Genomic DNA, 24,192 nt, shown 5'->3' on the forward strand with positions numbered 1-24,192 from the left:
AAGAAATTCCAGAGAGAATGTGATAGATCTGAACAATGACACTGAAAAGCCAATGCATACATAAGTGGTATGTTTAGTAAGAAGAACCAAAATGATGGAACAGAGAATATATTTTAATGTTTTAAAGAAATGCTTCCAGAAATAAAAGAAGGCTTGAATCTACACATTGAGAGGGAACATTGCATCCCAAGGGACAAAAATCACACAGAAAATTCAACACCAAGACAAGTTACTGGAATTCAATGAAAGACTCTTTCAGGCTGGCAGACAAAACTATCACAAGGGGTGACTGATGGCCAGTTTGTATATGTTTTCCAGGCATAATTATTTATTGTGTCCTTTTTCACTCTCAAAATTGTCATGACTTAAACAACAAATGATAGGATTTCTTTGTGTATATGAGGGGAATAAAAGAGGAATGAGAAAGAGAGGTGGAACCTCAGGTAACATGACAATACCAGAAACAGCTAAAAAACAAAACAAAAGCTCCTCTGAAGTCCTCAAAGAAAAAAGTGTAAGCACAGAAATTTTATACCCAACCAAACAGCCATTCAAATAGAAACAGAGTTATCTTTTTTTTTATATGCATGAACCAAAGAGTATAATTCTCCTGACTCCTTCCTAAATAAACTGCTGGAAACAATCTTCAACTAACCAAGAAAGAAAAGGAAGAATGGTAGCAGTTGTCCTCAATTTAAGATCATTATACCTTTCCATTCACCATAATGTATTTCTGCCTTTCTTCCCCTCTTCAGTTAATGTTATTGCAAAATCTGATTGTCTGACTAGAAAACTGGGAGTTATCCTAGTCACCCCAGCTCCCACATTCCCTCATCTAATCAGTCCATGAATCCTGTCAACCTGCAAATTTTTTTCTCTAAAGTCTTTCCTCCAATTTCCACCCCTATTGCCAGTCATTAGTTCAGATATGAGTTACTCTTGTCTGGGTTATTGCAATAGTCTCCTAATTCCAGGAATAATTTAAAAATGTTTAACTAGCATGACACAGAATGACCAATCAGAATGGATTCTAGTCATAGACATTGGTACAGAACACTGGTGCTTATCATCTGTCTTTTGTCCCTTGCCTAATTGGTCTCCTTGCCTCCAAAGTCCCCTGCTCCAATCCATAATCCACACTGTATTTACTGTGGTTTTTCTACAGCATAAAGTTGATCATTTGACTACATTCCTTCAATAGTTTTCCACTACCTACAGCATAGTCCCACTGATGACGTCTAAACTCTCTAGAATGCTAACTAAGGTTCTTTCAGACCTGTCCTCACCAAAGTCTGGAAGCGTCAAATCTCATGTCTCTCACATTTGGTGCCACTCTGAATGTCTCGCAGTTTAGTGACTGTACCATAAACTCTTTGAGATTCAAGTGTGCAGTCAACAAACTAGGTGTTGTCATATCTGGAGTAGGAGTGGGATGTACATTCCCCCAAAAGGCCCTGATTCTGGTTCTAGAATTACATCTGAGCACCATGAAAATCCATGTGGGATAAGTTCAAGGGCCAAGGAGCAAAGCAAGCTACTCAACCGGCTCCCAGCCAGAGGTCTCTTCTTCCTCACTTCCCTCCCCTTTTGAGTTTCCTGTGTTTATTAAACAAGCAGCCACTCTGCATTATAGACACACTTCATCATTTTTTGGATTAGTTGACTGACAAGACAGTCCCGAAGGAGTGGATTCTCAAATGTGATGCTATTTCCTATCATTTATGACAGATCAGCTACCTCTCCCACATGACAAAGCAGAGCTGCCTCCAGGGATCAGAATTCAGTCTGCTCATTTCGTCATTTCACAAGTATTTGTTGGGCCCCTGAGGCACTAAGCTAAGGGCGCCACATGCGGTATTAAGAGAGATGTGGTCCCTGTTCTCATGAGCCTTCAGTGCAAAGTGCACAACAAATGAATACAGATTGTGAGAAAAGCACAGAGTTCCACTAGAGACTAAGTGGGAAGCCTGCACGGTCGGTGGTTCGCAAAGGCCTCCCTGCATGGATGGCGGCTGCCTGAGGCCTGAGGGTAGAAGGTGCGAGCACAGCGCAGATCTAAAGGAAGCACAGCCCAGGTAGACAGCGAGCCTTCACGGAGAAAAGCCACACTACACTGCTTTCTCGGATTAGTCCCAGAATAGCATCTCACGCACTTACGCAAGGGAACAGATCATGTGATTCGAAGATGTTCACACCCTTGTAGAAAGAAATGAGATAACCCAACTATGAGTATGCTTCTGAAGAGTCTGGTTGAAAATCTCATTTACGGGTGCATGCTCCTAACTGTGTTTTGTGAATATCCCTTTACACGTCTTTGTACCTGATGGCCTTCCCAGCTGAAGTGCTCACTTCCCACCTCTACTGCCAAGTTCCTACCATTCTGTGAAGGCCTGGTCCAGCCCTGCCTGCCCCATGGAACCTTCCCTGACCACTCCAATCCTCTGTGATCACCATTTTTTCTGAGCCCCCTGCAACCCTCCATCTTCCTGTATGAGCTACTTTCTGTGGATTATATCCTTGCAGGGCCCTGTGTCTTTTTTTCTTCCTATGATTTAAGAATAGGCATCAAGCCTTTGTGTCCAGCCTCCAATTCTTTGCCCGGTGTCTGATGGATCCATTTATAACATTTGTTCAACATGCAGTTTCAAATTTAAGCAGACAACCCACCTACTTCAAGAATTCCATGTAGCCAAAGTCTGACACAGGAAGTAGGAACCTTTGAGCTTTTAATGAAGGGATTTGACCAAGTGAATATGTAAATAAATACATACAGGAAAATGATCTAAAGTTACACATACTCTCCTCTCCAATGAGCACCTCAATACACTTTCCATGTAAGCAAAACCTGTAGTAAGATTTCCTCAAGCATAGCTCTGGGACTAGCAATTATGAGAAAATCTTCAAACTTAAGAACAAATGCCAAACTAAATTTTTTGCACTTAAAACAAAAAAAAGGCGATGTTCCAATCATCTTTACAGTACAAAAATTTTATTTTTTGTTAGGATAATTTAAAGTTTAAAACTGAAGTAGACATATTCATTTTACAAACAAGATATTCTTTCATAAGTAAGACCATTAAAAACAGTAAACAAAAAAGCTGTCTTTACAAAAAGCTCTGTGCATAGCAACTTTATACTGTATATAACTGACAAAGCAAAATGATAACATGAAACTATACAGTTTGAAAATGAGACCTTACTGTACAAAAGGTAGAGAAGATAATGGTTTTTAAACCATGCATATTGAAATGTGCAAAGAAAAACTGGGAAAAAAATATGATGCTATACCAAACAATAAAAGGAGATAAATAATGAAGAAAATTGTCCCTTTAAATGAAAAATCTTACACAGCTCCTCTTACAAAGATAGGATGGAATTTGTAGTTACCTATAGAAATACTCGTATTCCAAGTGGTACAAAAAATAACCTGGGACCAGAATGATTCAACAGCAATGACTAAAGAGGACAGAGTAGCTTTGTTTTTAATTTATTAGTACACTAAAAATAATCCTTACACACATTTGTACAATTAAATAGATCTGTTGCTGCCAAGGTTCTAGCTGAATGGTCAAGGATGTCTGGTATTTAATTACACACATTTTTCGGTGTAAAGCTACCAACAAATTCTACAATCATTTTGAAGACAGTACTGCACTCATTTTCATGCAAGAGCAAAATTCACAGATTCTAAAAGCAATGCTACTTAAAAAAACATTTCCTTATGTTGGGTTGGCTCAAATCCAGGTCTAAATATGCTTAATTTTGTTCTGCCTTCACTTTCAGCTGCTAATGTTTGCATTCTGCAAACCTTCCCCTTGCCATCAGATTTTTCACCAGAAACTTTCTCCTGTGTGTTTCCCTGCCTTTGGTGCTTTAAGCCCTGACTGTGAGGGTCTGTCAGCAGGAATTATAAGCATGATAGGTTTCCAAAACCTTGGATTCTCATGTGCATAGAAATAATGTCTGGGTCATAGAGGGTAATTCCAGAACAGACTAAAGGCAAATAAGACCGTAGTGGGGTGGATAGGTGTGGGTGTTTATCAACGGGGCCTACGGAAGGGAGGCAGAATTCGTGAAGTCATCTAGAATTGGCTCAGATGCACTAAAGATGTTTCCACAAGAGCTGCATCAAATTCTAATGTTCTAACATTAGAACCCAACCAAGAACCTCAAACCAAAGTCCGCGTATGGACTATACTGTGGTGCCAATGAGTCATCAAGGAGAACCTTGGCCTGGAAAAAGATGGCAACCTTACCGGCAGTCCAAACAAGTCCATGCATCGCCCAGATCACACAGGCTTTTAAAGACTCAGCCACTGTTAGCAGCTCCCACAAGGTCTCTCCCCCTAAGAGCTAGTCCCAGAACTCTGGGAAGCCCATTTCAGGCCTGGGTAACTGCACGTTTGGAGCACAGAGGCACCTCATCTCTGACCCTACTGAGAATCTGGGTTTCCTTGTTTCTTTTTTGAACATCAGGAGAGGCATCTAGGGCTTTTAACATTCTTCTTTAACATCCCATCCCATTCTTGCCTGGGAACTGTGTCAAGTTGGGTACATACAGATATATTTTCAGAGAGTTTAATGCCATGAAAGGGGAAATCTGCAGTGAGAAGAAAGGACATGGGCATTTTAAGGTTGACACTTTAAGGTTGACATTTTAAGGGTGTGTGACATCTCCACAAACCCTGTTAGTGAAGTGCTGTGGGGCTTATAACTCTGAGCTGAATCAGGTAACCAAAGAGGAGGGAGTATGGACTCTGCTGAGGAAGAATCCCTAAGTGGCCACTTGACTGGGAAGGTCACGTGACTTCGGCTCTTTCTTTAAGGGGAGATACATCTTTCCCTGGGATGCAAAGCCAGGGATGCACTAAAACATGGGAATTCTCTGCACTGCTCAGGGGAGAATGTTGAAACATAATATAAATTAAAAATAGATATTCACAAAGAGTAAACACCCAAAGGGACACGTAGGCTCTCAGAAAGCAGATGGCGCTGGGAATGACCTGATGGGCCTGAGCGTGTGTGTCTGTGCCTGGGCTTGACTCTGTTTTGCATTCGCTGGTTCTGCAGGAGTCTGCATAAGGTTCGTGTTCTTGCCTGTGGGTCAGTCAAACAATGGAAAAACAGGGAAGTGAAGGATGGGGGATAAGGGTCTAGCAAGTAACCGCAGTAATAATCACACACCTTTTTAACTTGTTACTACGTGTTTGCATCATTTTCATTTTACATCAGGAAGAGAAAGTCCTCTCCTTCCAGAAAGGTCTTAATTTCTACCTCTACTTACAATAAGTTACACGTTTATTTATTTAAATAATTGTAAAACATTTAAAAATTTTTCCCTTTTTTTTGTTTGTTCGTTTTTGTTTGTTTTTTAAAGAGATTAAACTATAAGCAAACACACATACGACAACATTTCATCATTCAATTCAGGTTTCGTTTTAAGAAAGTCTTCCATGCTGGTACCCTGTTTTGTTCAATTTTTTTTTTCTGCATAAACTAAATTGGTATCTGAAAGGCTTCATAGAAAATAGAAACTTTCAACTTTTTTTTTTCCTACAAAGAAAAACAAATAGTATCCAAAATATTAAGCATGAATTGTTTGCCAATTTTTTTTTCTTAAATATTTTACAAACATAGGAAGGTGGTTTTCATAATGTTCATAACAAAGAATTGCATTTCTGCTCTTAGCACTGACTACGTCAATGACATTTTTGTCCTTGTCCCCAAAAGGGTCAGTTTGTCTGGCCACCATCAGAGCTACACAAGAAACGTGAGACCAGGTAAGATACAGCTCCTTGCATACCCAACTCTTCCATCATGATCATTTGGGGGCACAGCTCTCCCCAAAGAGCTCATAGTGCTTTCTTCATTATTGGTCCATCAGAGTAAGTAGTTTTGTGCTATAAGAAAGCAGTTTTTCCTCTTCTTTACATCGGGGGCACGACAAGTCCAGTCATGGCTGCAAGCAAATTGGCACAGGAATCAGACTTGGAGACTTTTAATGTTAAAGAGGGAAGAGCAGGGGGAGGGATGGATGGAGTCTGGGACCACCCGGACAGACGGTACCCTCAGCTGATCTGGGAACACGTTTTGCCCCAGTTTGGTCAAGCAGATAGTCTGTCAGAGGCACTGAAGCCTCACTGAGTCATTGAAATACAAAGCTCATTGAAGTTTGCTCGAGAGTTTGTTTGGTTTTCTGTTAATGGTTTATGTACATGACATAATAGACATTAACATGTAAACTGAATTGTAATATATGCATGATACAGTTTTCATCATTAAGACTAAAACAACTTCTAGGTTATCTGGTTCTTAATCACCGAGTTAGAACAGGTGCCGAGTCTATCGGGTACTTGCTAGGCATCATGTACAACAAATTGGACTATCTGTCCATCCTAGGTTTCTATCCATTCTGGCTGAAATCTAATGAGCTTCCTTTTCTCCTCAACAGCTCACCTTCCCTTGGTTTCTCACTGCTGATACGAGATGCTCATTCACTAGTGAATGAGGATCTATTGGAATAAGAGACTTGAATTCCTAATTTGGGATTCCGCCCAAGCTCCACTTTTCATCCCCTGCCCAAGTACAGCACCTAACGATCTCCTCTGTCTGGTCAGGGAGATATGGACCGTGCCTTTCTGGGTGGCATCAGGCCTAATGCTTCCCCTCGATACGGGGAATAAAGCAGCATCACAGAAAGATGTTGTGTGTGTGTGTATGTGTGTGTGTGTGTGTGTGTGTGTGAACAATCACACAGCAAAATGAACTCCTGCAGCCTTGACTCTCAGATGATGAACCCATAGAATTTTTACATTCTTGGAAACTGGCAGAAGAGCTGCCTTGTATCAAAGTTGCAAACCATACCTAGGATTTAATCCTTTGAGTTTTACTGTCTGTGTCTCATCTAGGGCTTATCAAACACCATAGAAGCATTTTACTGAGTGGTATTTACTAAGCTTATAAGCCAAAACACTAAGCCAAATGGCCAAAATTCTTCCTGCTTCTCCCAACACACCTTTTCCTCTTTACTCCTCCTCCCTTCTCCCCATCTCTGTCTCCCTTCTCCCTCTGCTCATCTCTCTATGTCAGCTAGTCTTCTCGGGCAAAATTGTCAGTTGCCTATTTCTTTGCCCATACAGCCTTTATTGAATGTTTGTAAGATCTGGATTAAGGTCTTACACAGCTAGCAAAGCCTTAATTATTTTTGCCTGTATTACTATATATTGAATCGATGTAACTTTTCAATAAAGGCAGTTCAATTCTGGACACTCCCTGATGATTTGGAGATACAGCAACCCTAGTAATTATCCCAGAGTGTAGGAGGTTTTTTATTTTATTTTATTTGTTTTTCCTGGAGGGAACTAGAAAATGAATCAGGCACATAGTGCATAATATTATCTCAACAATCTATACTCATCAACTGCAAATGCCTGATAAATGAGGCAGAAGGTAGGAGAACGAACACTGCTCGTACAGCTCTGCAATAGTGGGGTTCGGGCTCATGTTTTCAACCTTAATTTGTCTATTACACTTAAAACTCATCAGCCCCTTCCTTTCCCTGGTCCTCAGAGAGTTCCCTAAGGCGCTTATTAAAAGGGCAAAGCCGTGCAAAGAACAAGACCCACTGTGTGCTGGAAGGACAACAGATTTCACACAGTTTCCTTCTTCCCAGTCTCACATCAAGGTGTGGGGTGGGCTGGATCTCTGCTACGTGGTGACCCTGACTTTTCCTTGTAGAAACCATAGCCAACAGACAAAAAGCAAAAGCTAACTGGAGAAAAAGTAAGCATTTTCTTTGTGGGAGGGGAGAACGCTTAACTGCACTTTGTCGTCCCCCCACCTTTTTTTTTTAACCTTTGGTCTTTCATGGGACAGGAATAATCCCCCTGTGGTCCAGGTGGGAATCTGGTGTGGGGGAAGGGTGAAGAGAGGCATTGCACTTGTCTTGCCTCTGGAGAGACAGCGGCTGTCAGAGTCAAAATGTCTCTGTTCAATCATCAGTCACATCCTATGTGGCTTAACTAACAACGGTGATAATGGCAGGACCTTCCCTTTTGGTTACAGGTGAGGTTTGAGCAGGGCAACTCAGGTAAAGTGCCTGCTTCAGCATCTTACACGCAGAGTGCAAGAACGGTCAGCATGTCTTAGAGGGTGTTGGCTGCACGTGTGCTCTGCAGACAGCTGAGACTGGCACCTTACAATGAGCCGAGGGAAGAAAACGCCCAGCAGCCTGTGATCACCCCAGCGCCTCAGAGCCCACTGTCTGTCTCCAAAGAAATGGCACTTACGGCTTATCGGTCCCCACAACCCCAGGGTTCCTTCATTCAATGGCTGTGTGTGGTGCACGCCACGTCAGCTTGTTTCTTTCCCTTTCTGCGTCACTGGACACCCTGTCCTGCTGGGCCTCGAACATCTACTCAACTGGCCCAAATGAGGAAGAGCGGGAGTGGGGACCTCTAAAAGGCGCCTTTGGGAGCCCCAGCCTTCTCTCTGCCAGGCTGTATGAAATATCTTTACCTTTCCTACTTCTTCACACAAATGACTTCACAGCAGCCTTTGAAGGTAGCTACCAGTTCCCCCATCAAACAGACTAGGAAACGGCGGCTCTCCAGTGATGACGACATGTTCAGGATCACACAGCCCGGGAGGAGCTGAGCTGCCAACACGCCTGGCCAAGTCAAGCCCCGTGTCCGTCCCATGCCGATACTCTGATGTTCTCAGAATTCTCCTTTGTTTCTCCACACATGACTTAATCGCTTCATAGCTCTTTGTAAATTTTTTCATCTCCAATCCTAATTTAAGCGCTTCTTTTTTTCTTTTCCTCCTCCTCCCCACCCCCCACCCCATGTCCCTCTCCTTTTTCTTAAGATTCAAATCACCAGGCAAATTTGGAAGGAACTGTAGGATCCAAAGAGGCTCAGGACTTTGCAGTGATTCTGTAGAAATAAACTAGTGCCCAGAGCCTGTGAAACCAACTAAATTGTCACTCCTACAGACATATGCAGGAGGGTGCCGCTCAGCCTAAGTGTGCTGACCTGCGGGCACACGGCTTAGGGCCCTAGAGAGGGTCTTCTGGACCTTTCAGCTGCCGCCGTCTAATGGGGAATCTTACTGTGACCACACAGGTATCTCCAACTCTTTCTGCCAATTCAACCCCGGCCCGGTGACACCACAGGGGGCGCTGGGCACGCAGCAGCAGGTGGGCGGGCATTCCAGACTGCGTGGGCCGGGGAAACATTCATCCTGGCATCCCTGGGCTGCCCAGACCCAGAAGATCTGAGACAACCAGCTTCTCTTCCCAACTCAGTGCGTGCCTGAGGGGAGGCGGGAGAGGGGCAGGCTTTTTTTCTCAAAGCGAAGCTGCAGATATTTGCGAGGGCTGTGTGGCTGAGGAAAGGGTCGGATCCCTCCTACCAGCGCCCTGTGCCTGAGCTCCTCCTTAGCCCTTCCTGGACCTCTCGCACTGCATCTCCCCCAGTGAGAGCTGTGTGGCCCCCACTTGGTTTAAGGGACATGAAACTGTGGACCTTGAAAAGGGGAGACATCATGGCTGCAGTGGTCATGGGGAAAGGGAAGATACAGCAAATAGTCAGCAATTGTGACCATTTCCCAATGTAGAGATGAAGCCATCAGTGAAAAAGGTCTGAGCAGAGCCCTTAACAGTGACATGGAAACTACTGATCTTTGAGGGGAGAAGGGCCAGTGGCAACGCTTGGCTGCGGACTGAGCCTGTTTCTCTATGCTTCAGACTTCTGGATGAAAACTGAGTATCTGTCCATCTACACTTACACAGATGTTTCCAGCTATGCACACATTGGGTGGCATGTAGCCCCTGCTGCATTGTCTAATTAGAAGTAAAAGAATTTCCAGGAATTCTTCTGAGTGCTGGCTTTTCAGTTGTCATTTCACAGTTTCTGACAAGTCACTTGACTTCAAGGAAACACCGCCGTCTCTAATAGAATGGGGCAGGGACCTGAGGGAACTCCCAGAGACCTGCACAGCCACAACTGGAGACTGAGCCCTCACAGGTGTCCCCAGAGGATCCAGAACCCCACGAGCAGTCACAAAGCCACTAGGCAGATACCCCCCACCAGGGATGGCCTGGCTCATCTACGCCTCTGAGGACCTCTGAGGCTTTTATCCTCAAGGGGTTAACAAACCTCTGCTCTCTCTTGGTTTCATCCCACACTGCTCATCATGAATGTTTTCACGCAAGACATGAAGAGCAGCCTAAAAATAAAGTGGGTCGTCAGGATCCATAGCGTTCAGCAGTTTCCAATTTGCTCTTCTGCCGTCAGCCGCCTCCCATTCACAATGAGATGATTAGATTCTCGTGGACTCATCACCTTTGTGTTCGGTCATGTCATATTATATTGAAGGCATTGCTCAAAAATGGGTTTCATGGGTGATGTTCAGTTTTGTCCTAAGACAGGGCATGGCTTTTTCTTTCTTTCCTACCTGACCCCTGGTCCAAGCAGCTGCTTCACTTTGACTGACTGGTAACCAGAGTTCTCAGACCCTGCTGGTCACTCCTGATGGATGCTGCCCACCTGAGCCCGGGACTGTGTGTATGCTGATGGCAAGCCGATTAGGGAGGCAGTAACCACCACGGTAGCATCTGATGTGGTGAGCAGGCACCTTTTGGGAAACAGTGACATGGCCTTGTGCAAAGCAAAGGTCTGGGGAGTCCACAGACTCCCGGAGGGTACATCTGGCCCTACCATAGTTAATTCTCTGATCATGAAAAGTTGTCTGACTTCTCTGTTTCTCTGCATCTGCTCTTGGATGGAGGACCTGCCCACTATACAAGCCATGTGTACATTGTGGAAGCAGCCAAGCATTTCTGTAGGCAAATGGCAGGAGACACTGAATGATACTGTGATGTTTTTTCCTATTTTGCTGGCCCTCTAGGACATGTGTCATGCTTAGTCCTACAGTGGTGCCTTTGCTTACCTCTGAATCCATTTCCATTGCCGCTGGAGCAGGCAGGTGAAGGGGAGCCCTGGGGCCTGATGACAGGGGCAAAGGCACTCTTCTGTTTGACAGCAGGAAAAACTGAAGAAGAGAATGGAAGGATGGAGGACGTGCTGGAAGTTCCCACAGTGGGGCTCGATGACATGACTGCAAAGCAAATGTACAATCCTCTTTTAGAAAGGGACAGAGCTAGAAGGAAGTTCTTTCTTCCATACATATGACCTGTACATAGTTGTTGAGAAATTACTAATTTGTTCCAGATTTAAAAGTTGAGTGTGACAATGTCCCTGCGCTTTCCTGGGGGCGGGGGGGGGGGGGAAGAAGGCAAATAAAACAACAAATAGGGTAATGATCCTACTGGAGGAGTGTGCACAGTGTTTAGGGAAACATGGGTGAAGGCCAGCATCTGAAAGATCATCAAATTTAATCAGGAACAGAATTCTCTTTTTCACCCTAAAAAGAAATCCTGTCTGGGAGCTATGTGCATCCCTGGTAATTCTCCCGGCTTCAGCAGTTTGAGCTGCAGGGTTAACATCTTCTCTGAGAGTGCCATCTCCATGGGCCACTTCCTCATTAAGTGCAAAGTTTATTAACATTGAGGAGATTACCTCCCTCCCCCTCTACTTCCAGAGCTCCTGGGAAATAAAGCTTGCAAGTCAGCCTCCTCTGATGCAATGTGTAGAAAAATACTAATATTAACATTAAAATTACTTAAAAAGCCAAAAACGAATTGTTGTAATTTCAAAGAAAAATAAAGGCAATTTATACAATGAAGTTCTTTACCTCTTAATGTCAGATACTCTACCAAGTTGTATCATGCAAGATGATAATTTTATCTTCTAAGTTCAGTTTGTTCACGAAAGGGGCAAACTCGAGTCCACAAGGGCACAATTGTTAGATACAGCATCTAATAGTACAAGGTCAACTTTCAGGGACTCATTTTGGCATGAACTCCAGCATTCTGAACTGTACAAGTCACATGACTTACGAAAGAATTAAAGTCCATGGTAAAGGCTAGGGATGCTAAGTTCTAACTTCAGTGGCCCAGCTACCATACAAAATAAATTTTGGAAGTGAGGATACGAATGTGGCTTATGGTTCCAATATCAAGTACAGGTGAACTGAGGTCAGATGTTCTCATGTCCTGCATTAAGACTCCGTCTCTGGTCCTCCCCATCTCCCTACAAAAATACACGTTGGGCTATGCTCACACAATTGCATATATAAAGCATATCATATAGTATACTTCCAATATGATGCTTTTTACAGCCAAAATGCAAATCAAAGACTTCAGAAAAAGAGTTTTATCTAAAACTACTTCTCTTTAGGTAGTCCTGATTTAAAGATTCAGAAGGAAGTATCTGAGTATACTCTTTCCTCAAAGTAATATGCATCAAAAGAAAAATAAATGGAAAAAGTGATGAAGTCCTGGAAGAATCTCATGTAATACCTGAAGATGTAAATGAAGAAGAAATTGGAGAAATTCACTATTAAGGTAGGATAGGACACAGGGCTGAGCTTTGGGAGTGGATCTTATACATAGTTCCATGCAAAATCTCCTCTTCAAACACCTTGATTAGAGCATCAGTAAAACGTGTGTTGGGGGTGGTGGTGGTGGGGAATCTCTCCATAAGGTATTGAACGTTTATATCCTCAGTAGTTAATAAGTTTTTTATCAATTAATTAGAAAAAGAAAAACATCCCAATAGAAAAACGGGCAAAGGAGGTGAAAAGTCACACAAGGAGAAATGGAAATGACCGAAAGATCTGCCAGACTCATAGACATTCAAACTGATTAGCAATCAAATGCAGATTAAAACAGTAATGAGATGATATTTTCCACTTTACCAAATGGATAAAGATTTTTAAAAATTAACAAGGCAGGAAAAGCAGATACTCTTCCTTTTCTAAGGGAAGTATTAACCTCTTTGGAGGAATTTGGGCAATACATATCTTAAAGTGTGCATATTTTTAAGCGCAGTAATTCCATTTTTAGAAATTAATCCCATGGAGATAATCATAATTAGGAAAAAATAGGTTTAAGGGCATTTTTATAATCATGGAAAATTTGGAAATAATTGAAGTGACCAGCTATAGGATAAACTATATTAAGTTCATAAAATGGAACACAATGCAAACATTAAATGTTGGGGAAGAATATTTAAGGACATGGAAAGATATGACTCCTCAGATGAGTAAAGCAGGTTATATAGTAACACATATTTCAAATCCACTTTCATTTTTAAAGAACATACAAAGCAAAAGTCTAGAAGGATGTGACGCCCATCCAAATGTTTAATGATGTTATCTCGGACTCATGGGGCAATGAATATTCTTAAGCTTATTCCTCCTACCTCTCCATATTTTCAAAATTTTCTACAATGGGCATGTATTGTTTTTTTTCTTTTTTTTTGAGAGGGCATCTCTCATATTTATTGATCAAATGGTTGTTAACAACAATAAAATTCTGTACAGGGGGGTCAATGCTCAATGCACAATCATTAATCCACCCCAAGCCTAATTCTCATCAGTCTCCAATCTTCTGAAGTATAATGAACAAGCTTTTACATGGTGAACAAATTCTTACATAGTGAATAAGTTCTTAAATCGTGAACAGTACAAGGGCATTCATTACAGAAACTTTCAGTTTTGATCACGCATTATGAACTATAAACAATCAGGTCAAATATGAATATTCGTTTGATTTTTATACTTGATTTATATGTGAATCCCACAATTCTCCCTTATTATTATTATTATTATTTTTAATAAAATGCAGAAGTGGTAGGTAGATGCAAGATAAAGGTAGAAAACATAGTTTAGTGCTGTAAGAGAGCAAATTTAGATGATCAGGTGTGTGCCTATAGACTAAGTATTAATCCAAGCTAGACAAGGGCAATAAAACATCCACGGATGCAGAAGATTTCTCTCAAAAAGGGGGGGGGGGTGAGGTTCTAAGCCTCACCTCTGTTGATCCCCAATTTCTCACCTGATGGCCCCCCTGCGACTGTGCCTGTCTTAGGTTGTTCCTCCCTTGAGGAATCTTACCCGTCTCTGGCTAACCAGTCATCTTCCGGGGCCATACAGGGAAATGTAAAGTTGGTAAGTGAGAGAGAAGCCATATTGTTTGAAAAGGTTAGCTTTTTACTTCTTTGCAGATTTATGCCCTGTGGCTCTTAGGGCATGTATTACTTTTTATGTAGCAGAAACCAGTAACAGCGATTAAAATAAACAACTTGAAACTCTCTGTTTCTTTGGTAAAAAACAATATAATCTTTAGTAACAGGCATAATAGCTTTCCTGGATGTTAATGTTCCTCTTTGATTTAAGGCTTTACTGCCCATAAATGAGGTTGTCTATTAATCTTTCTGTTACAAAAAAAGTAAAGCGAATAACAAATTCTTGAATTCCTGGGAAAAGCTTGTTGATTGTAGTTAACTTTTCAAAGCAAACATGACTCCTAATAGCTATTTGCCATTCTTAGGACACAGGTCTGCATCACTGATGAATTTTATGGAGCCTGGCTTCATATGTGTGACTTTGGTCATTTTGCCACTTTTCTACTCTCTTTCATTGATCTCGTGATGGAATCCCATTATTGTGCATCAAAGCTGACACTACCATTTTCAAAATGTATGTCTCTATGACTGGAAGGCTACACTTTAAAGTTAACAATGGTTATCTTTGTATAGAAATAAAGTGTCAATTGTCTTTTCTTTTTTTTACATATATACATGCTTTTCAAATTGTCGGTAATGAGTATGTTCCTATTGTAATAGAATATATATTTTTTCTCGCTGAGGAAGAAGATAATAGAAGTATATCAAAAGGTTAACAAGGTTGTTTTTTTTTACAGTGGGAGTACGCTTTCTTTTTAAAAACTATTTTCACAGGTTGTGGATATTCTATAATCATAGCTTAAAACTCTACAATAGAAAATGTCTTTATTTATTAGGAATCCCTAGGAACGGGCTGGGTTCCTGTCTGTCTGGATTCTGTCCTTAACTTTGCATTTGCTCGGTGGCTATTCTGCTTTGGAAGAAGTAGTCCCATGGGTGTTAAGGGCTCAGTGAGTAGAGCATCTTTGGGGACACCAGAGTGCCCCATTTTAGGAAAAGTTGATCATAGACTCACAACTGAGAATTTCTCTGGACATCTCTCTATGGACGGAGGCCAACATAAAGGCAAGCGTGTCTGGCCCAGAAAGCTCTGAATAAGGGGAGTTAAGGAAAAACCACTTTTCTTCTCAAAAGGATTGATTGGCTTGCACAATCCCAGCTGGAACTCACCGGGCACATATCCCCCTTTGCATTGAGCCATTGCATTTGCTGGCACTAAGGGGTCTGTCAGCATTTCATTATAACCCCCTATTGTCAGGGGCTTAGGATTCAGCCATAAAAACTTGCACTGAGCTGGAACTTGGCACACACCACTACCGCCAGGAAGTGAAGTTTGTATGTGAAATTGAAAAAACATCTGTTTGGCCATTTTTGAAGTGGTGTGAGAGCAAAAACAGTCAAGAGGCAGGTTCGTGATGCTCTGCCTTGGCCGTAATGCAAATTAACTTAACCGAGAGGCTTGGCTTTATCTCTTTTCAACCTCTCTGGCAAGTGATTACTCACATCAGGCTAGTTTAAAAAATAAAATAAAACATCATAGGATGGTGGTTTCAGATACAAGCAACTGAATTGATGAAATGGTTTCCCCTGGGCTTTTTTTTTTGTATTTCCCAGAGAAGTTAAGACTTAGCTGGCCAGAAACACAGGTCGGATGCTATGGTAATGAACCTCATGGGGTAGTCAGTATTTTTGCAGTAGGGGAGTTTATTGCAATGAATGCACTGTTTGGAATCCCACTCCGAGTCTGCAATTCCTCCAGACCCACCCTCAGAAAATGAAGGTGCAGGGGGTCCCACAGACCCAGTAGGGGCAAGGAGGCGGTTCTCTGCTGTGCTTCCCACTCCCACTGGTTGGGGCGCCTTTCTCTTTCTAGTCTGTGCATGTGGTCTTGTTTTAATGGGCAACCTGCAGATTTGGGGTGTTATGATTTTTGGCGTGGCAGGGGGATTGGGGATCAAGGAAGGACAGTGGAAGGAAGTTGTCACTTGCTAGAGTAACATGAGTCCCACCCCACCAAATGAATTCTCTAGTAACAAACATCAAGCAATTAACGCTCTAGAGGCATTTCTATTCATCTAGTCATAATTTCTCTCTCTCTCTCTCTCTCCCTCCAACCACCTCACCACATTACACACTGTATGATGTGGACCATTTTTAATCTACAGAAATAACCATGTCATATGGTTCAACCTAATGCACACATTTTATTCTTAAACGTATGATTGAACATAGGAAACTGACATTTGTGGAAATCAAGAAGAGGGGATTCCATATGGTTCTGCCTAATAATGTATTATAAATATAAGAAGTATTTGTTATGTTATTGCATAATTTCAAAACGTGGTATTCTGAATCTGATGATAGACATATGTTCTAGTCCCATTTTTACTATTTATTGGCTATGAATCCTTGAGTAAGTCATTTAATAGCCCTTTGTATCTTAGAAGGGAAAGTGATAGTAGGATAATAATAATGCTAATTACTATTATTATATACATGTCCTGAGGTTGTTGTGAGGATCTGATTGGTCTCTGGAAGTGGACACGCATGTTAAGCTGTAAACTGGGATGCAATTTTGCATTACTCCATTGTCATTATCATTATGTGACATTATTTACATGATGGCTCTCTTGCTCCCGTATCCCTTGCAGGGCCGGTTGAAGATGTGGTCCTTTCTGCATCCCAGGTTCCCTCTCCACAAGGATGCATGGGAGAAAGCTCTCCAAAGTCTCAGCAACAGAAAAATCAGGTTTTCCCTGAGCTGCTAAAAAATAATATAATAATGTGTGGACATGAAATATTTTAATAAATAGCATTTCTTTGCTTTACTATCTTGTAAGCCTCTGAACCAAATTAATGGCTCCCTTGAATAGACTAAATGGCATGCTTCCCGGCCTGTGGATTCATCTAATGTTCCTGTCCATGTGTTTTTTAAATCTCAGTTTCTTGTCATTTCCATTTTATACTTTCATACTACCTGTCTGATGAGTAGTATTCCTCAAAACATTTTTGGAACAAGATAAGGTAAAATCAAGCAAATAAATAAAGGAAGCAAACATTTGTTTTCCTAGACCACTCTGATCAAACCGGTGTGGGCCATCTTACGGGACATAACACAGAATTCCTGTCTTTGCGGCAACAAGATTTCAGTTGTATTGGGAGAACCAACTTCTACTACGTGTGCTCCTCCGTTACTCTGTCCTTATCACACTGAAGAGGGTGTTGAGTGTAAGGAATAGAACAGATAACCAAGAAGTAGGTCATGGGTGTGGGCCCCAGGGAACCACAGGCCCAAAGCGGACAGCCGCCAGATCCGTGGCCCGTCACCCCCTGATCTTCAGTGGAAATGGCTGTGACCAAGGCCTGCTGTAGAGCCTTGTGACAAGATCCAGCATTTCAAGAATACTCCACTCCCTCAGTCAGATTCTCCATGGAGGCTTCCTCGCTGGCCTGAAGTTCTCCCTACTACATAGGTTCTCTCAGGTTCCGGGGCCATTGGGCAGTTCCTGGCTTAGCCCCCAAAGCAACCCAAATGAGTTTTCATCACTTCCTAGGACGTCTAGTTTGCTGCTAGCCCTCAGACTAAGATCGAGGGGTTCGTTTCCACATGGCCCAGTCTCACAACCAGTTCCATCTCTGTGGAAGTGCCTATGGGAGGGGACAGCTGTGTAACAAAGTAAGAAGGGAGCTTGGTGTGACACACAAACAAGGTGAAGTCATAAAATCTGTGTCCACGTTATTGCCCTGCTTTATTTTGCTGCATGATCTTGGGTAAGTCACCTCAGTGTCCTCACCTATAACAAGGAGGTGATAATACTGACCTCAGCAAGGTCTTGTGAGGACGAAATGAAACATTGCATCTGAAAGTACCTGGTGAAGAGTTTCATGACATTAACTGAAATGGAACCTTAATTCCTCACTCCCATCTACACAGGCCGCATATTCTCTTTCTCTATAGAAACGGAACAGTTCCGTTCCTGTTCTTTCCCTCGGAAGGCTTTGAGTGACCAGTGGTACCAAAGTCCAGCTACGGGAAAGGAACAAGGCAGGAAGGACATTTCACCAGGAAACTGGGCTACTGCTCCCCATCATTAAGATATAGGCACGCACCTCTCCCTGAGAAGGCTGAACAGGAAAACCCAGGGACAGAGAGACAGGGAGAGCCGGATGGAAAGGGCACTTACTTCCATAAGGGGAGCCTGTGGGGGAGCCGTTGAGAAATCCTGGTGACCCTGGGACGCCCAGGTTGGCCATGGGGACGTTGCTATAGCCATTCATACTGTTACTGGAGGTGCTGTAATTAGACTGCTGAGGGGTGGAGCTGGAGGAGTAGCCGCGAGGAGAGATGCTGCTCGTGTTGCGGATGTACCCTGGAAAACAAAGAAACCACCACATAAATGAACTGCGACACACACGCAACGCGGGCCAAATATGGCAGCACAGATCCCCATGGCCTCAGGCCATAGCACAGCAACAAGCCCACCCTGGGCAGCGGGGGCAGGTCTGCAATTCGTCTTCAGCCTTTATGCCTTCTGCTCTCTTCCCCATTCTGCACAGGGCCATGTGCCTGAGAGGCCCTCCTTCCTCTCCTTTCACATTTGCAGCCAGACCAACTCACGCCAAGGAGCGAATGACCAATATGGCGCTACAGCCCTGTGAGGCATCATTGGGAACCACTGAGAGGAGCATTCCATGGCCAAAGGAAGTTAGCTGTTGCGTACTGTCATCATCCTTGAAGGTCTGCCTAGGAAGAGTCTAGTGCATAAATAAACTGGTTTAACGTTGCTAACACTGTTTTCAAATTCAACACAGCACAGCGTCTTTTCTGGGAATGTGGGAAAAAGCATCTTAAAAATATCCTGAGAGTGACTGGTACTCTGCAGATCACAACTTTGGAGATGTTAGTTCAAACTTGTTACCATGTCCCGAGTAGGGGTGGGGTACACTTTCATTCAAAAAGTGTTGGTAAGTTCATCTAAATGTGCTTGTCTTTGACCAGAGACTTGGAAGTATTGGTAATTGAGCACAGGGACACCCAGCCTGGGTAAGAGACAGTGAGTTCTCTCCATAATTCTGAAACCCCAACACAGAGACACTACCTAATCTGTGCTGAAATAACCACTTTGGATAACCATCTCTAAAGCTATTTAGAAAATGACTCAAATTTGATTCCCCAAAATTAGTATGTCCACACCCACCCTTCTATAAGAAGAATTCACCCTGGGTATGAGAATGAGGAATTCCTTTCCAATGGATGAATGAAATTAGAAATAAAACTGCCCAAGGTTAGGGACATTATTAGAAACATTTACTCCTGTAGAAAAATGATTTATGATAAGCACCTTAATAAAAATCAACCTCAGTGACAAAAATCTTCACACAGTACACTTTACATAGAAAAGCAAAATTAATTGTAGAAGTGTGTTCCTATATACTTGACTATGAAGGAATACATAAATAGAATTTACCAAATAAAATCAAGCCATTCAGCCTTAGTTACTAGGAAGAGAGAGTCAGACACAATAAATGATCATGGTAATAACTCAGCTTCTTTACATTATTCAGTCTGGTGACCACAATAATAAAAGTATCCATTTTATTCAAACAATACCCATAAATCTAGTTTCACTAAGCCTAAACCCTTCTAAATTCATAAGAGTCGATCTTATCCTTAAATACTTCCAATTAAAGGGATTCTACCTGGGACCTAAAAAGCTCAGAATCCAACAATACGCTACCTATAATTTGAGATAATCCAATACATGATTACATTGCTTATCTGGGAACACACTCTTGTAATGGTATATGAATCAAGCTTTAACTCCTACTCTAGCAGAACCAATCTTTTAAACGTGTAAGATGTTTGAATTTTGCCTCTGAGAGAATGAGTACCTTGGTTATTTCCCTGGGTTGACTCCGAGATGCTGACCCCAAGCTGGCTGCCGTAAGAATTGATGCCCATCATGCCACTGTGGGCTGGAGAGCTGGAGAGAGCTGGGATCTGGCTGGGATTCCTGGGGACACTGTAGAGGGCTTCAGCAATGTCTGCAGCTCGCTTCAAAATGATGTCCTACAAAATGGCAGGCTGGGGTGAGCATTTCTCTTGGGCGTGAGAGTTAGACACGATAGGGTGTAAGGTCTGAGCCTCTCACCTGGTTATTGTGTGGTGTGCCGTAGAGGGCCTCCACTAGATCTGCAGCTCTTTTCAACAGCATTTCCTAGAAAAAGAAAAGAAAAAGTGTAGAATAAGCAAAGGTAAAACCCAAAATGGCAAACACAAAGGAAAATTATGAATGAAAACTAAAGTCCAATCATCCTCCTAAAATGTAAATGACTGGCTAACAGGTCTTCTGTTTGGTTTGACAGGTAGAAAATAATCATACATATAAATCCCTCTGTAAATATGTATCTCCATGGAAGTCATCCAGATAAAATGGTTCCATAAATGGTTGTATGACCAAAACAAAAAACAACCAAATTAAGGGCAGAGTTGATTTACAATCATGTCATGAAAATTCCATTAAAAATTACTTGCAGATCATTCCATTAAAAAATCTGGTACACTAATTAACCAAATATTCTGAAAATGTTTGATTGACCTGAGTTGAGCTGCCTGCCAAGGACTTGTCCAAAGTACTGAAATTATCTTGGCAATGCCTTTCGCAAAATTTTATTCTAATAAAGATGAATTCTTTCAATAATATTTCCCCTGTTCACTTTAACTAGAGAGAAGTAGTAATCGGTAATCCCTTTCCTCTCATTTTGTCTTTTCCCCCTCCTGTTTTTAACAGCCGTTTAAATTGCTATTAACCTACTTTCCAGATATCATCTAAGTTAATGGTGGGACTGGGGATTTTTCCAAAAGGAAAATAAAGGTGTGATATAGAAACAACTCTGGTACTTGAATTTTACTCACAGTACCAAAAAAAGAACATTGCATATTATAATGTGTGTGCTTAAAATGCAAATATAAATGTTAAAACAATAATTTCTCATTAATTGAATACCTAATAAATGGATCTATTTTTAAAGAAAGTGAAAATAATGAGCCAGATTCTTGATATCATTTTCATAAGCAAATTCATTTAAAAGTGACGCATTTCGTTGAAATTTCATATGGAGGTGTTTTCACTTCATTCAATACTTGTGTATATATTCATTGATAGGACCTCAATGAATACTACTTTGTGCATGAAGGTGTCCCTGAAATTATGGCTAAGGAGAAGGTACTTACACTTTTAAGCAATTTACAAGTATTTATTTTCATAAAAGTTGGCAATGTTTAATAAGCTGATGACTCCTAGTCTATGTATTTTATAGGCCCACATTTTCAGATCTCTTATTTCCTTATAGATTAATCACAATATTTCATAGTTAGATATTTTATGTGCATCTTGTATCTAAAGCTTAGCCAGATTTCAAGGCCTTATTTAATTTTAAAGGGACTTACATTGCTGGATTAACCCAAATTTGCTGAAATTCTACAAGAAGATTTTTCCCCTGTCAATTTTCAAAGTTTTTACCTTGGCTAATCTCTCAGGATCCCCAGGATGTCTCGGGATAACTTTCTGCAGTCTCTGGAAGCCATAGTCTATGGTGGGTTCATTTAATGCTGAAAAATAAAAGTCCTCTTTATGAGTATGTCTCCTGGCCACAAGGCAAAGCTGTTAAGAAGTCTTCCACAGGTAACAGAAAGGTTCTGCTATTACCTAAGCATTGATACATAATGGATACAATCAGTTAAGGATTTTGCTATTGACATTGGCTAATTCACACTTCTAAATCTAGAATTAGTAATAACCTAATGTTTTACATTCTAATGGTATTTCAAATTTTCAGGATTATTACAATTTTTTTATCTGTTCTACCTTACGTGCGCGCACTTATAATTCTGTGCTCACTCTCAAATCATCAGAAATGTTATACATCAACCATACCGCAGTTTCTTATGAAGACAGTAGACTACCTTACACATGCTTTTCCCTTCTTCCCCTTTCTCTTTCCCAAGAATGCCTATCATCTATAATTCATTTAATATCAGACCCCATAACGTGTGTTCTACAATGCCAAAGTTCTACAGGAGCAGAACTCATACTTATTTTGTTTGCCACTGTGTTCTCATAGCTGATGACAGTGCCTGGCACACAGTAGGCACTTAGTGTCAGCAACTTTAAAATGAGGGAGGGGGAGAGGGAGGGAATGAATGAATGATATATTCAAGCATTTCTACTATACTAAAGATTTTTTAGATTTGTTATCTTGATTCTTTCTCTTCCTCTCTTCCTTTACTTCTTAAAAGTTTGTTGTTTAAATTATACAGTTTTAAAATTAGTACATGATCAAAGTAAAGAAAAAATTACCCCAAGAATAAAATAATAATCACCTGCACTCTCATTAGGCAACAGTAAACACAGGAGGGTGTATTTCCTTTATAATCTTCCTTTTTGCATGTTTTTTGAATATCTGTTGCTATTCTTTAAAGCAACACCTTTTGTTTGAAAAGATTATTTAAAAATGTTAAAAATCTTAAATGATAAATAAAATAAAATCATCCATAATCTCACCATTTTAGAGATGATCTGAGTCAACTGTTTGCTAGTATCCTTCCAGATTTCAACACAAACACATACTTAAAATTATTCAGAGACATACTAGTCACACTGTTGCATAACCTACTGTTTATCCAACTAACAATATATCAAGCTTTTCCCCAGGTTATTAAATATTCTTTTATAATATTATTTAAAATTCCTGCATATTTTTCCATGACATGGTCTGATTTATTTAAATGGCTATCTAAAGTTTGGCATTTAATGTGATCTTAATTTCAAATATTATAAAAACCAGAGTAATAATTATTCTTTGTGTATAACTTTAATTATTTCAATTGGAAAATCTAAGACTTAGAATTACTGGGCCAAAAATTGTGATTTCTACTTAACGCCTTTCACACATACTGTCAAATCACTCATCAGAAGAATGTACAAATTGATACTCCCTCTAGTAATACATGTGGACATTTTAACTTAACATTTCTTTGTTCATCAGTGAGGCAGAAGAATTTTTTTTCATACTTGCTGATCATTTTAATTTCTTCTTTTATGAACTGCTTATTAATATTTCCTGCACTCTTTTCTTTTGGAAACTAGTCTTTTTATTTTTTTTTTACATGTAGAAACACTTCATATATTTATATTTTAACTCTCTTATCACCATGTTACAATAACCTATCGCAATTTACCCTTAGGCATTATATGTAGAAAGAGCACCCCAAATCCAAGATCAGGTAAGTATACACATACAAAACATGTGTGTCTGTGTATACATATACCTACATGTAGGAATTCTTCCTCTTGAGATATACTAGTAAGATGTGTACTGCTCCTGGTATAGGTAGTAAATTTTTTATTTTTCATTTTACTTTTTGCTATGTAGTTCAGTTTTTGTGTTTTTGTTGTAAATACAATTACTCCCTCATCACATCTTCTAAGAATTTTATTAGCACCTAGAAACACCTTTGGTTTTTATGTCTGGCAGGCAGTGCATGGCATCTATGACATAGTCATTATGAGAAGCAGCTTTAGCCTCGAGTAGGTCTTAGGTTTGCAAGCCAGCTTCACCATTAATTTCTTTAAGTGTCTGCTTAAAAATCCATCTCATGAGTTTGCTGTCAAAATCAAATGAAACAGCTTGAATAACACCCCAGTGCAGTTCCTGGCACATAAAAGATTTTAACCAGTGGGAACTATCAATTTTGTTGTAAGCAAACCCCTAACAGGTATCATTTTTTCTGTTGATTCTTAGCCTTGTACATTCTCAGCACCTACATGTAATCATCATCTTGTCTGTATATTAATCCCAACCAGTTCTCTTCAATCTCGTGCTTGCATTAGCTAAAACTTCCCAGACAGTGTCTAAAAATAAGGATGATGGTAAATAGTCTTGCTTGTTTTTCTCTAAATGCGAATGGCACTAACATTTCACCACCAAATGTAGGGTGGGCTATTTCAGAGTGATCGTAGTTATCATGCTTTGATAAGGGTTTTTATCAGAATGCTTTAGAATTTCAGAAAATGGCAATCCCATAGATTTTCTCCTG

At 40.9% G+C, this 24,192-nt stretch overlaps 1 protein-coding gene across 2 annotated transcripts in view; it reads right to left on the reverse strand.

The window, feature by feature from the left end:
• Nucleotides 1-2,709: 2,709 nt before the first annotated feature.
• Nucleotides 2,710-24,192, reverse strand: part of EBF2 (EBF transcription factor 2) — a 180,868-nt gene continuing 159,385 nt past the window's right edge. Inside the window, exons 11-16 of one of the 2 annotated variants that reach the window (XM_017649090.3) lie at nt 21,617-21,705; nt 20,246-20,311; nt 19,986-20,163; nt 18,278-18,463; nt 10,954-11,121; nt 2,710-5,959 (exon numbers count right to left, since the gene is read on the reverse strand). In XM_017649090.3, the coding sequence (XP_017504579.1) occupies nt 5,928-5,959; nt 10,954-11,121; nt 18,278-18,463; nt 19,986-20,163; nt 20,246-20,311; nt 21,617-21,705 (719 nt within the window). In that variant the 3' untranslated portion in view covers nt 2,710-5,927. Of the gene's footprint in view, nt 5,960-10,953; nt 11,122-16,406; nt 16,858-18,277; nt 18,464-19,985; nt 20,164-20,245; nt 20,312-21,616; nt 21,706-24,192 lie in introns of those variants that run through there. The other variant, XM_073232706.1, reaches the window with a different exon arrangement.

The sequence above is a fragment of the Manis javanica genome, chromosome 3 (assembly GCF_040802235.1).
Source record: "Manis javanica isolate MJ-LG chromosome 3, MJ_LKY, whole genome shotgun sequence".
NCBI classification, from domain to species: Eukaryota; Metazoa; Chordata; class Mammalia; order Pholidota; family Manidae; genus Manis; species Manis javanica.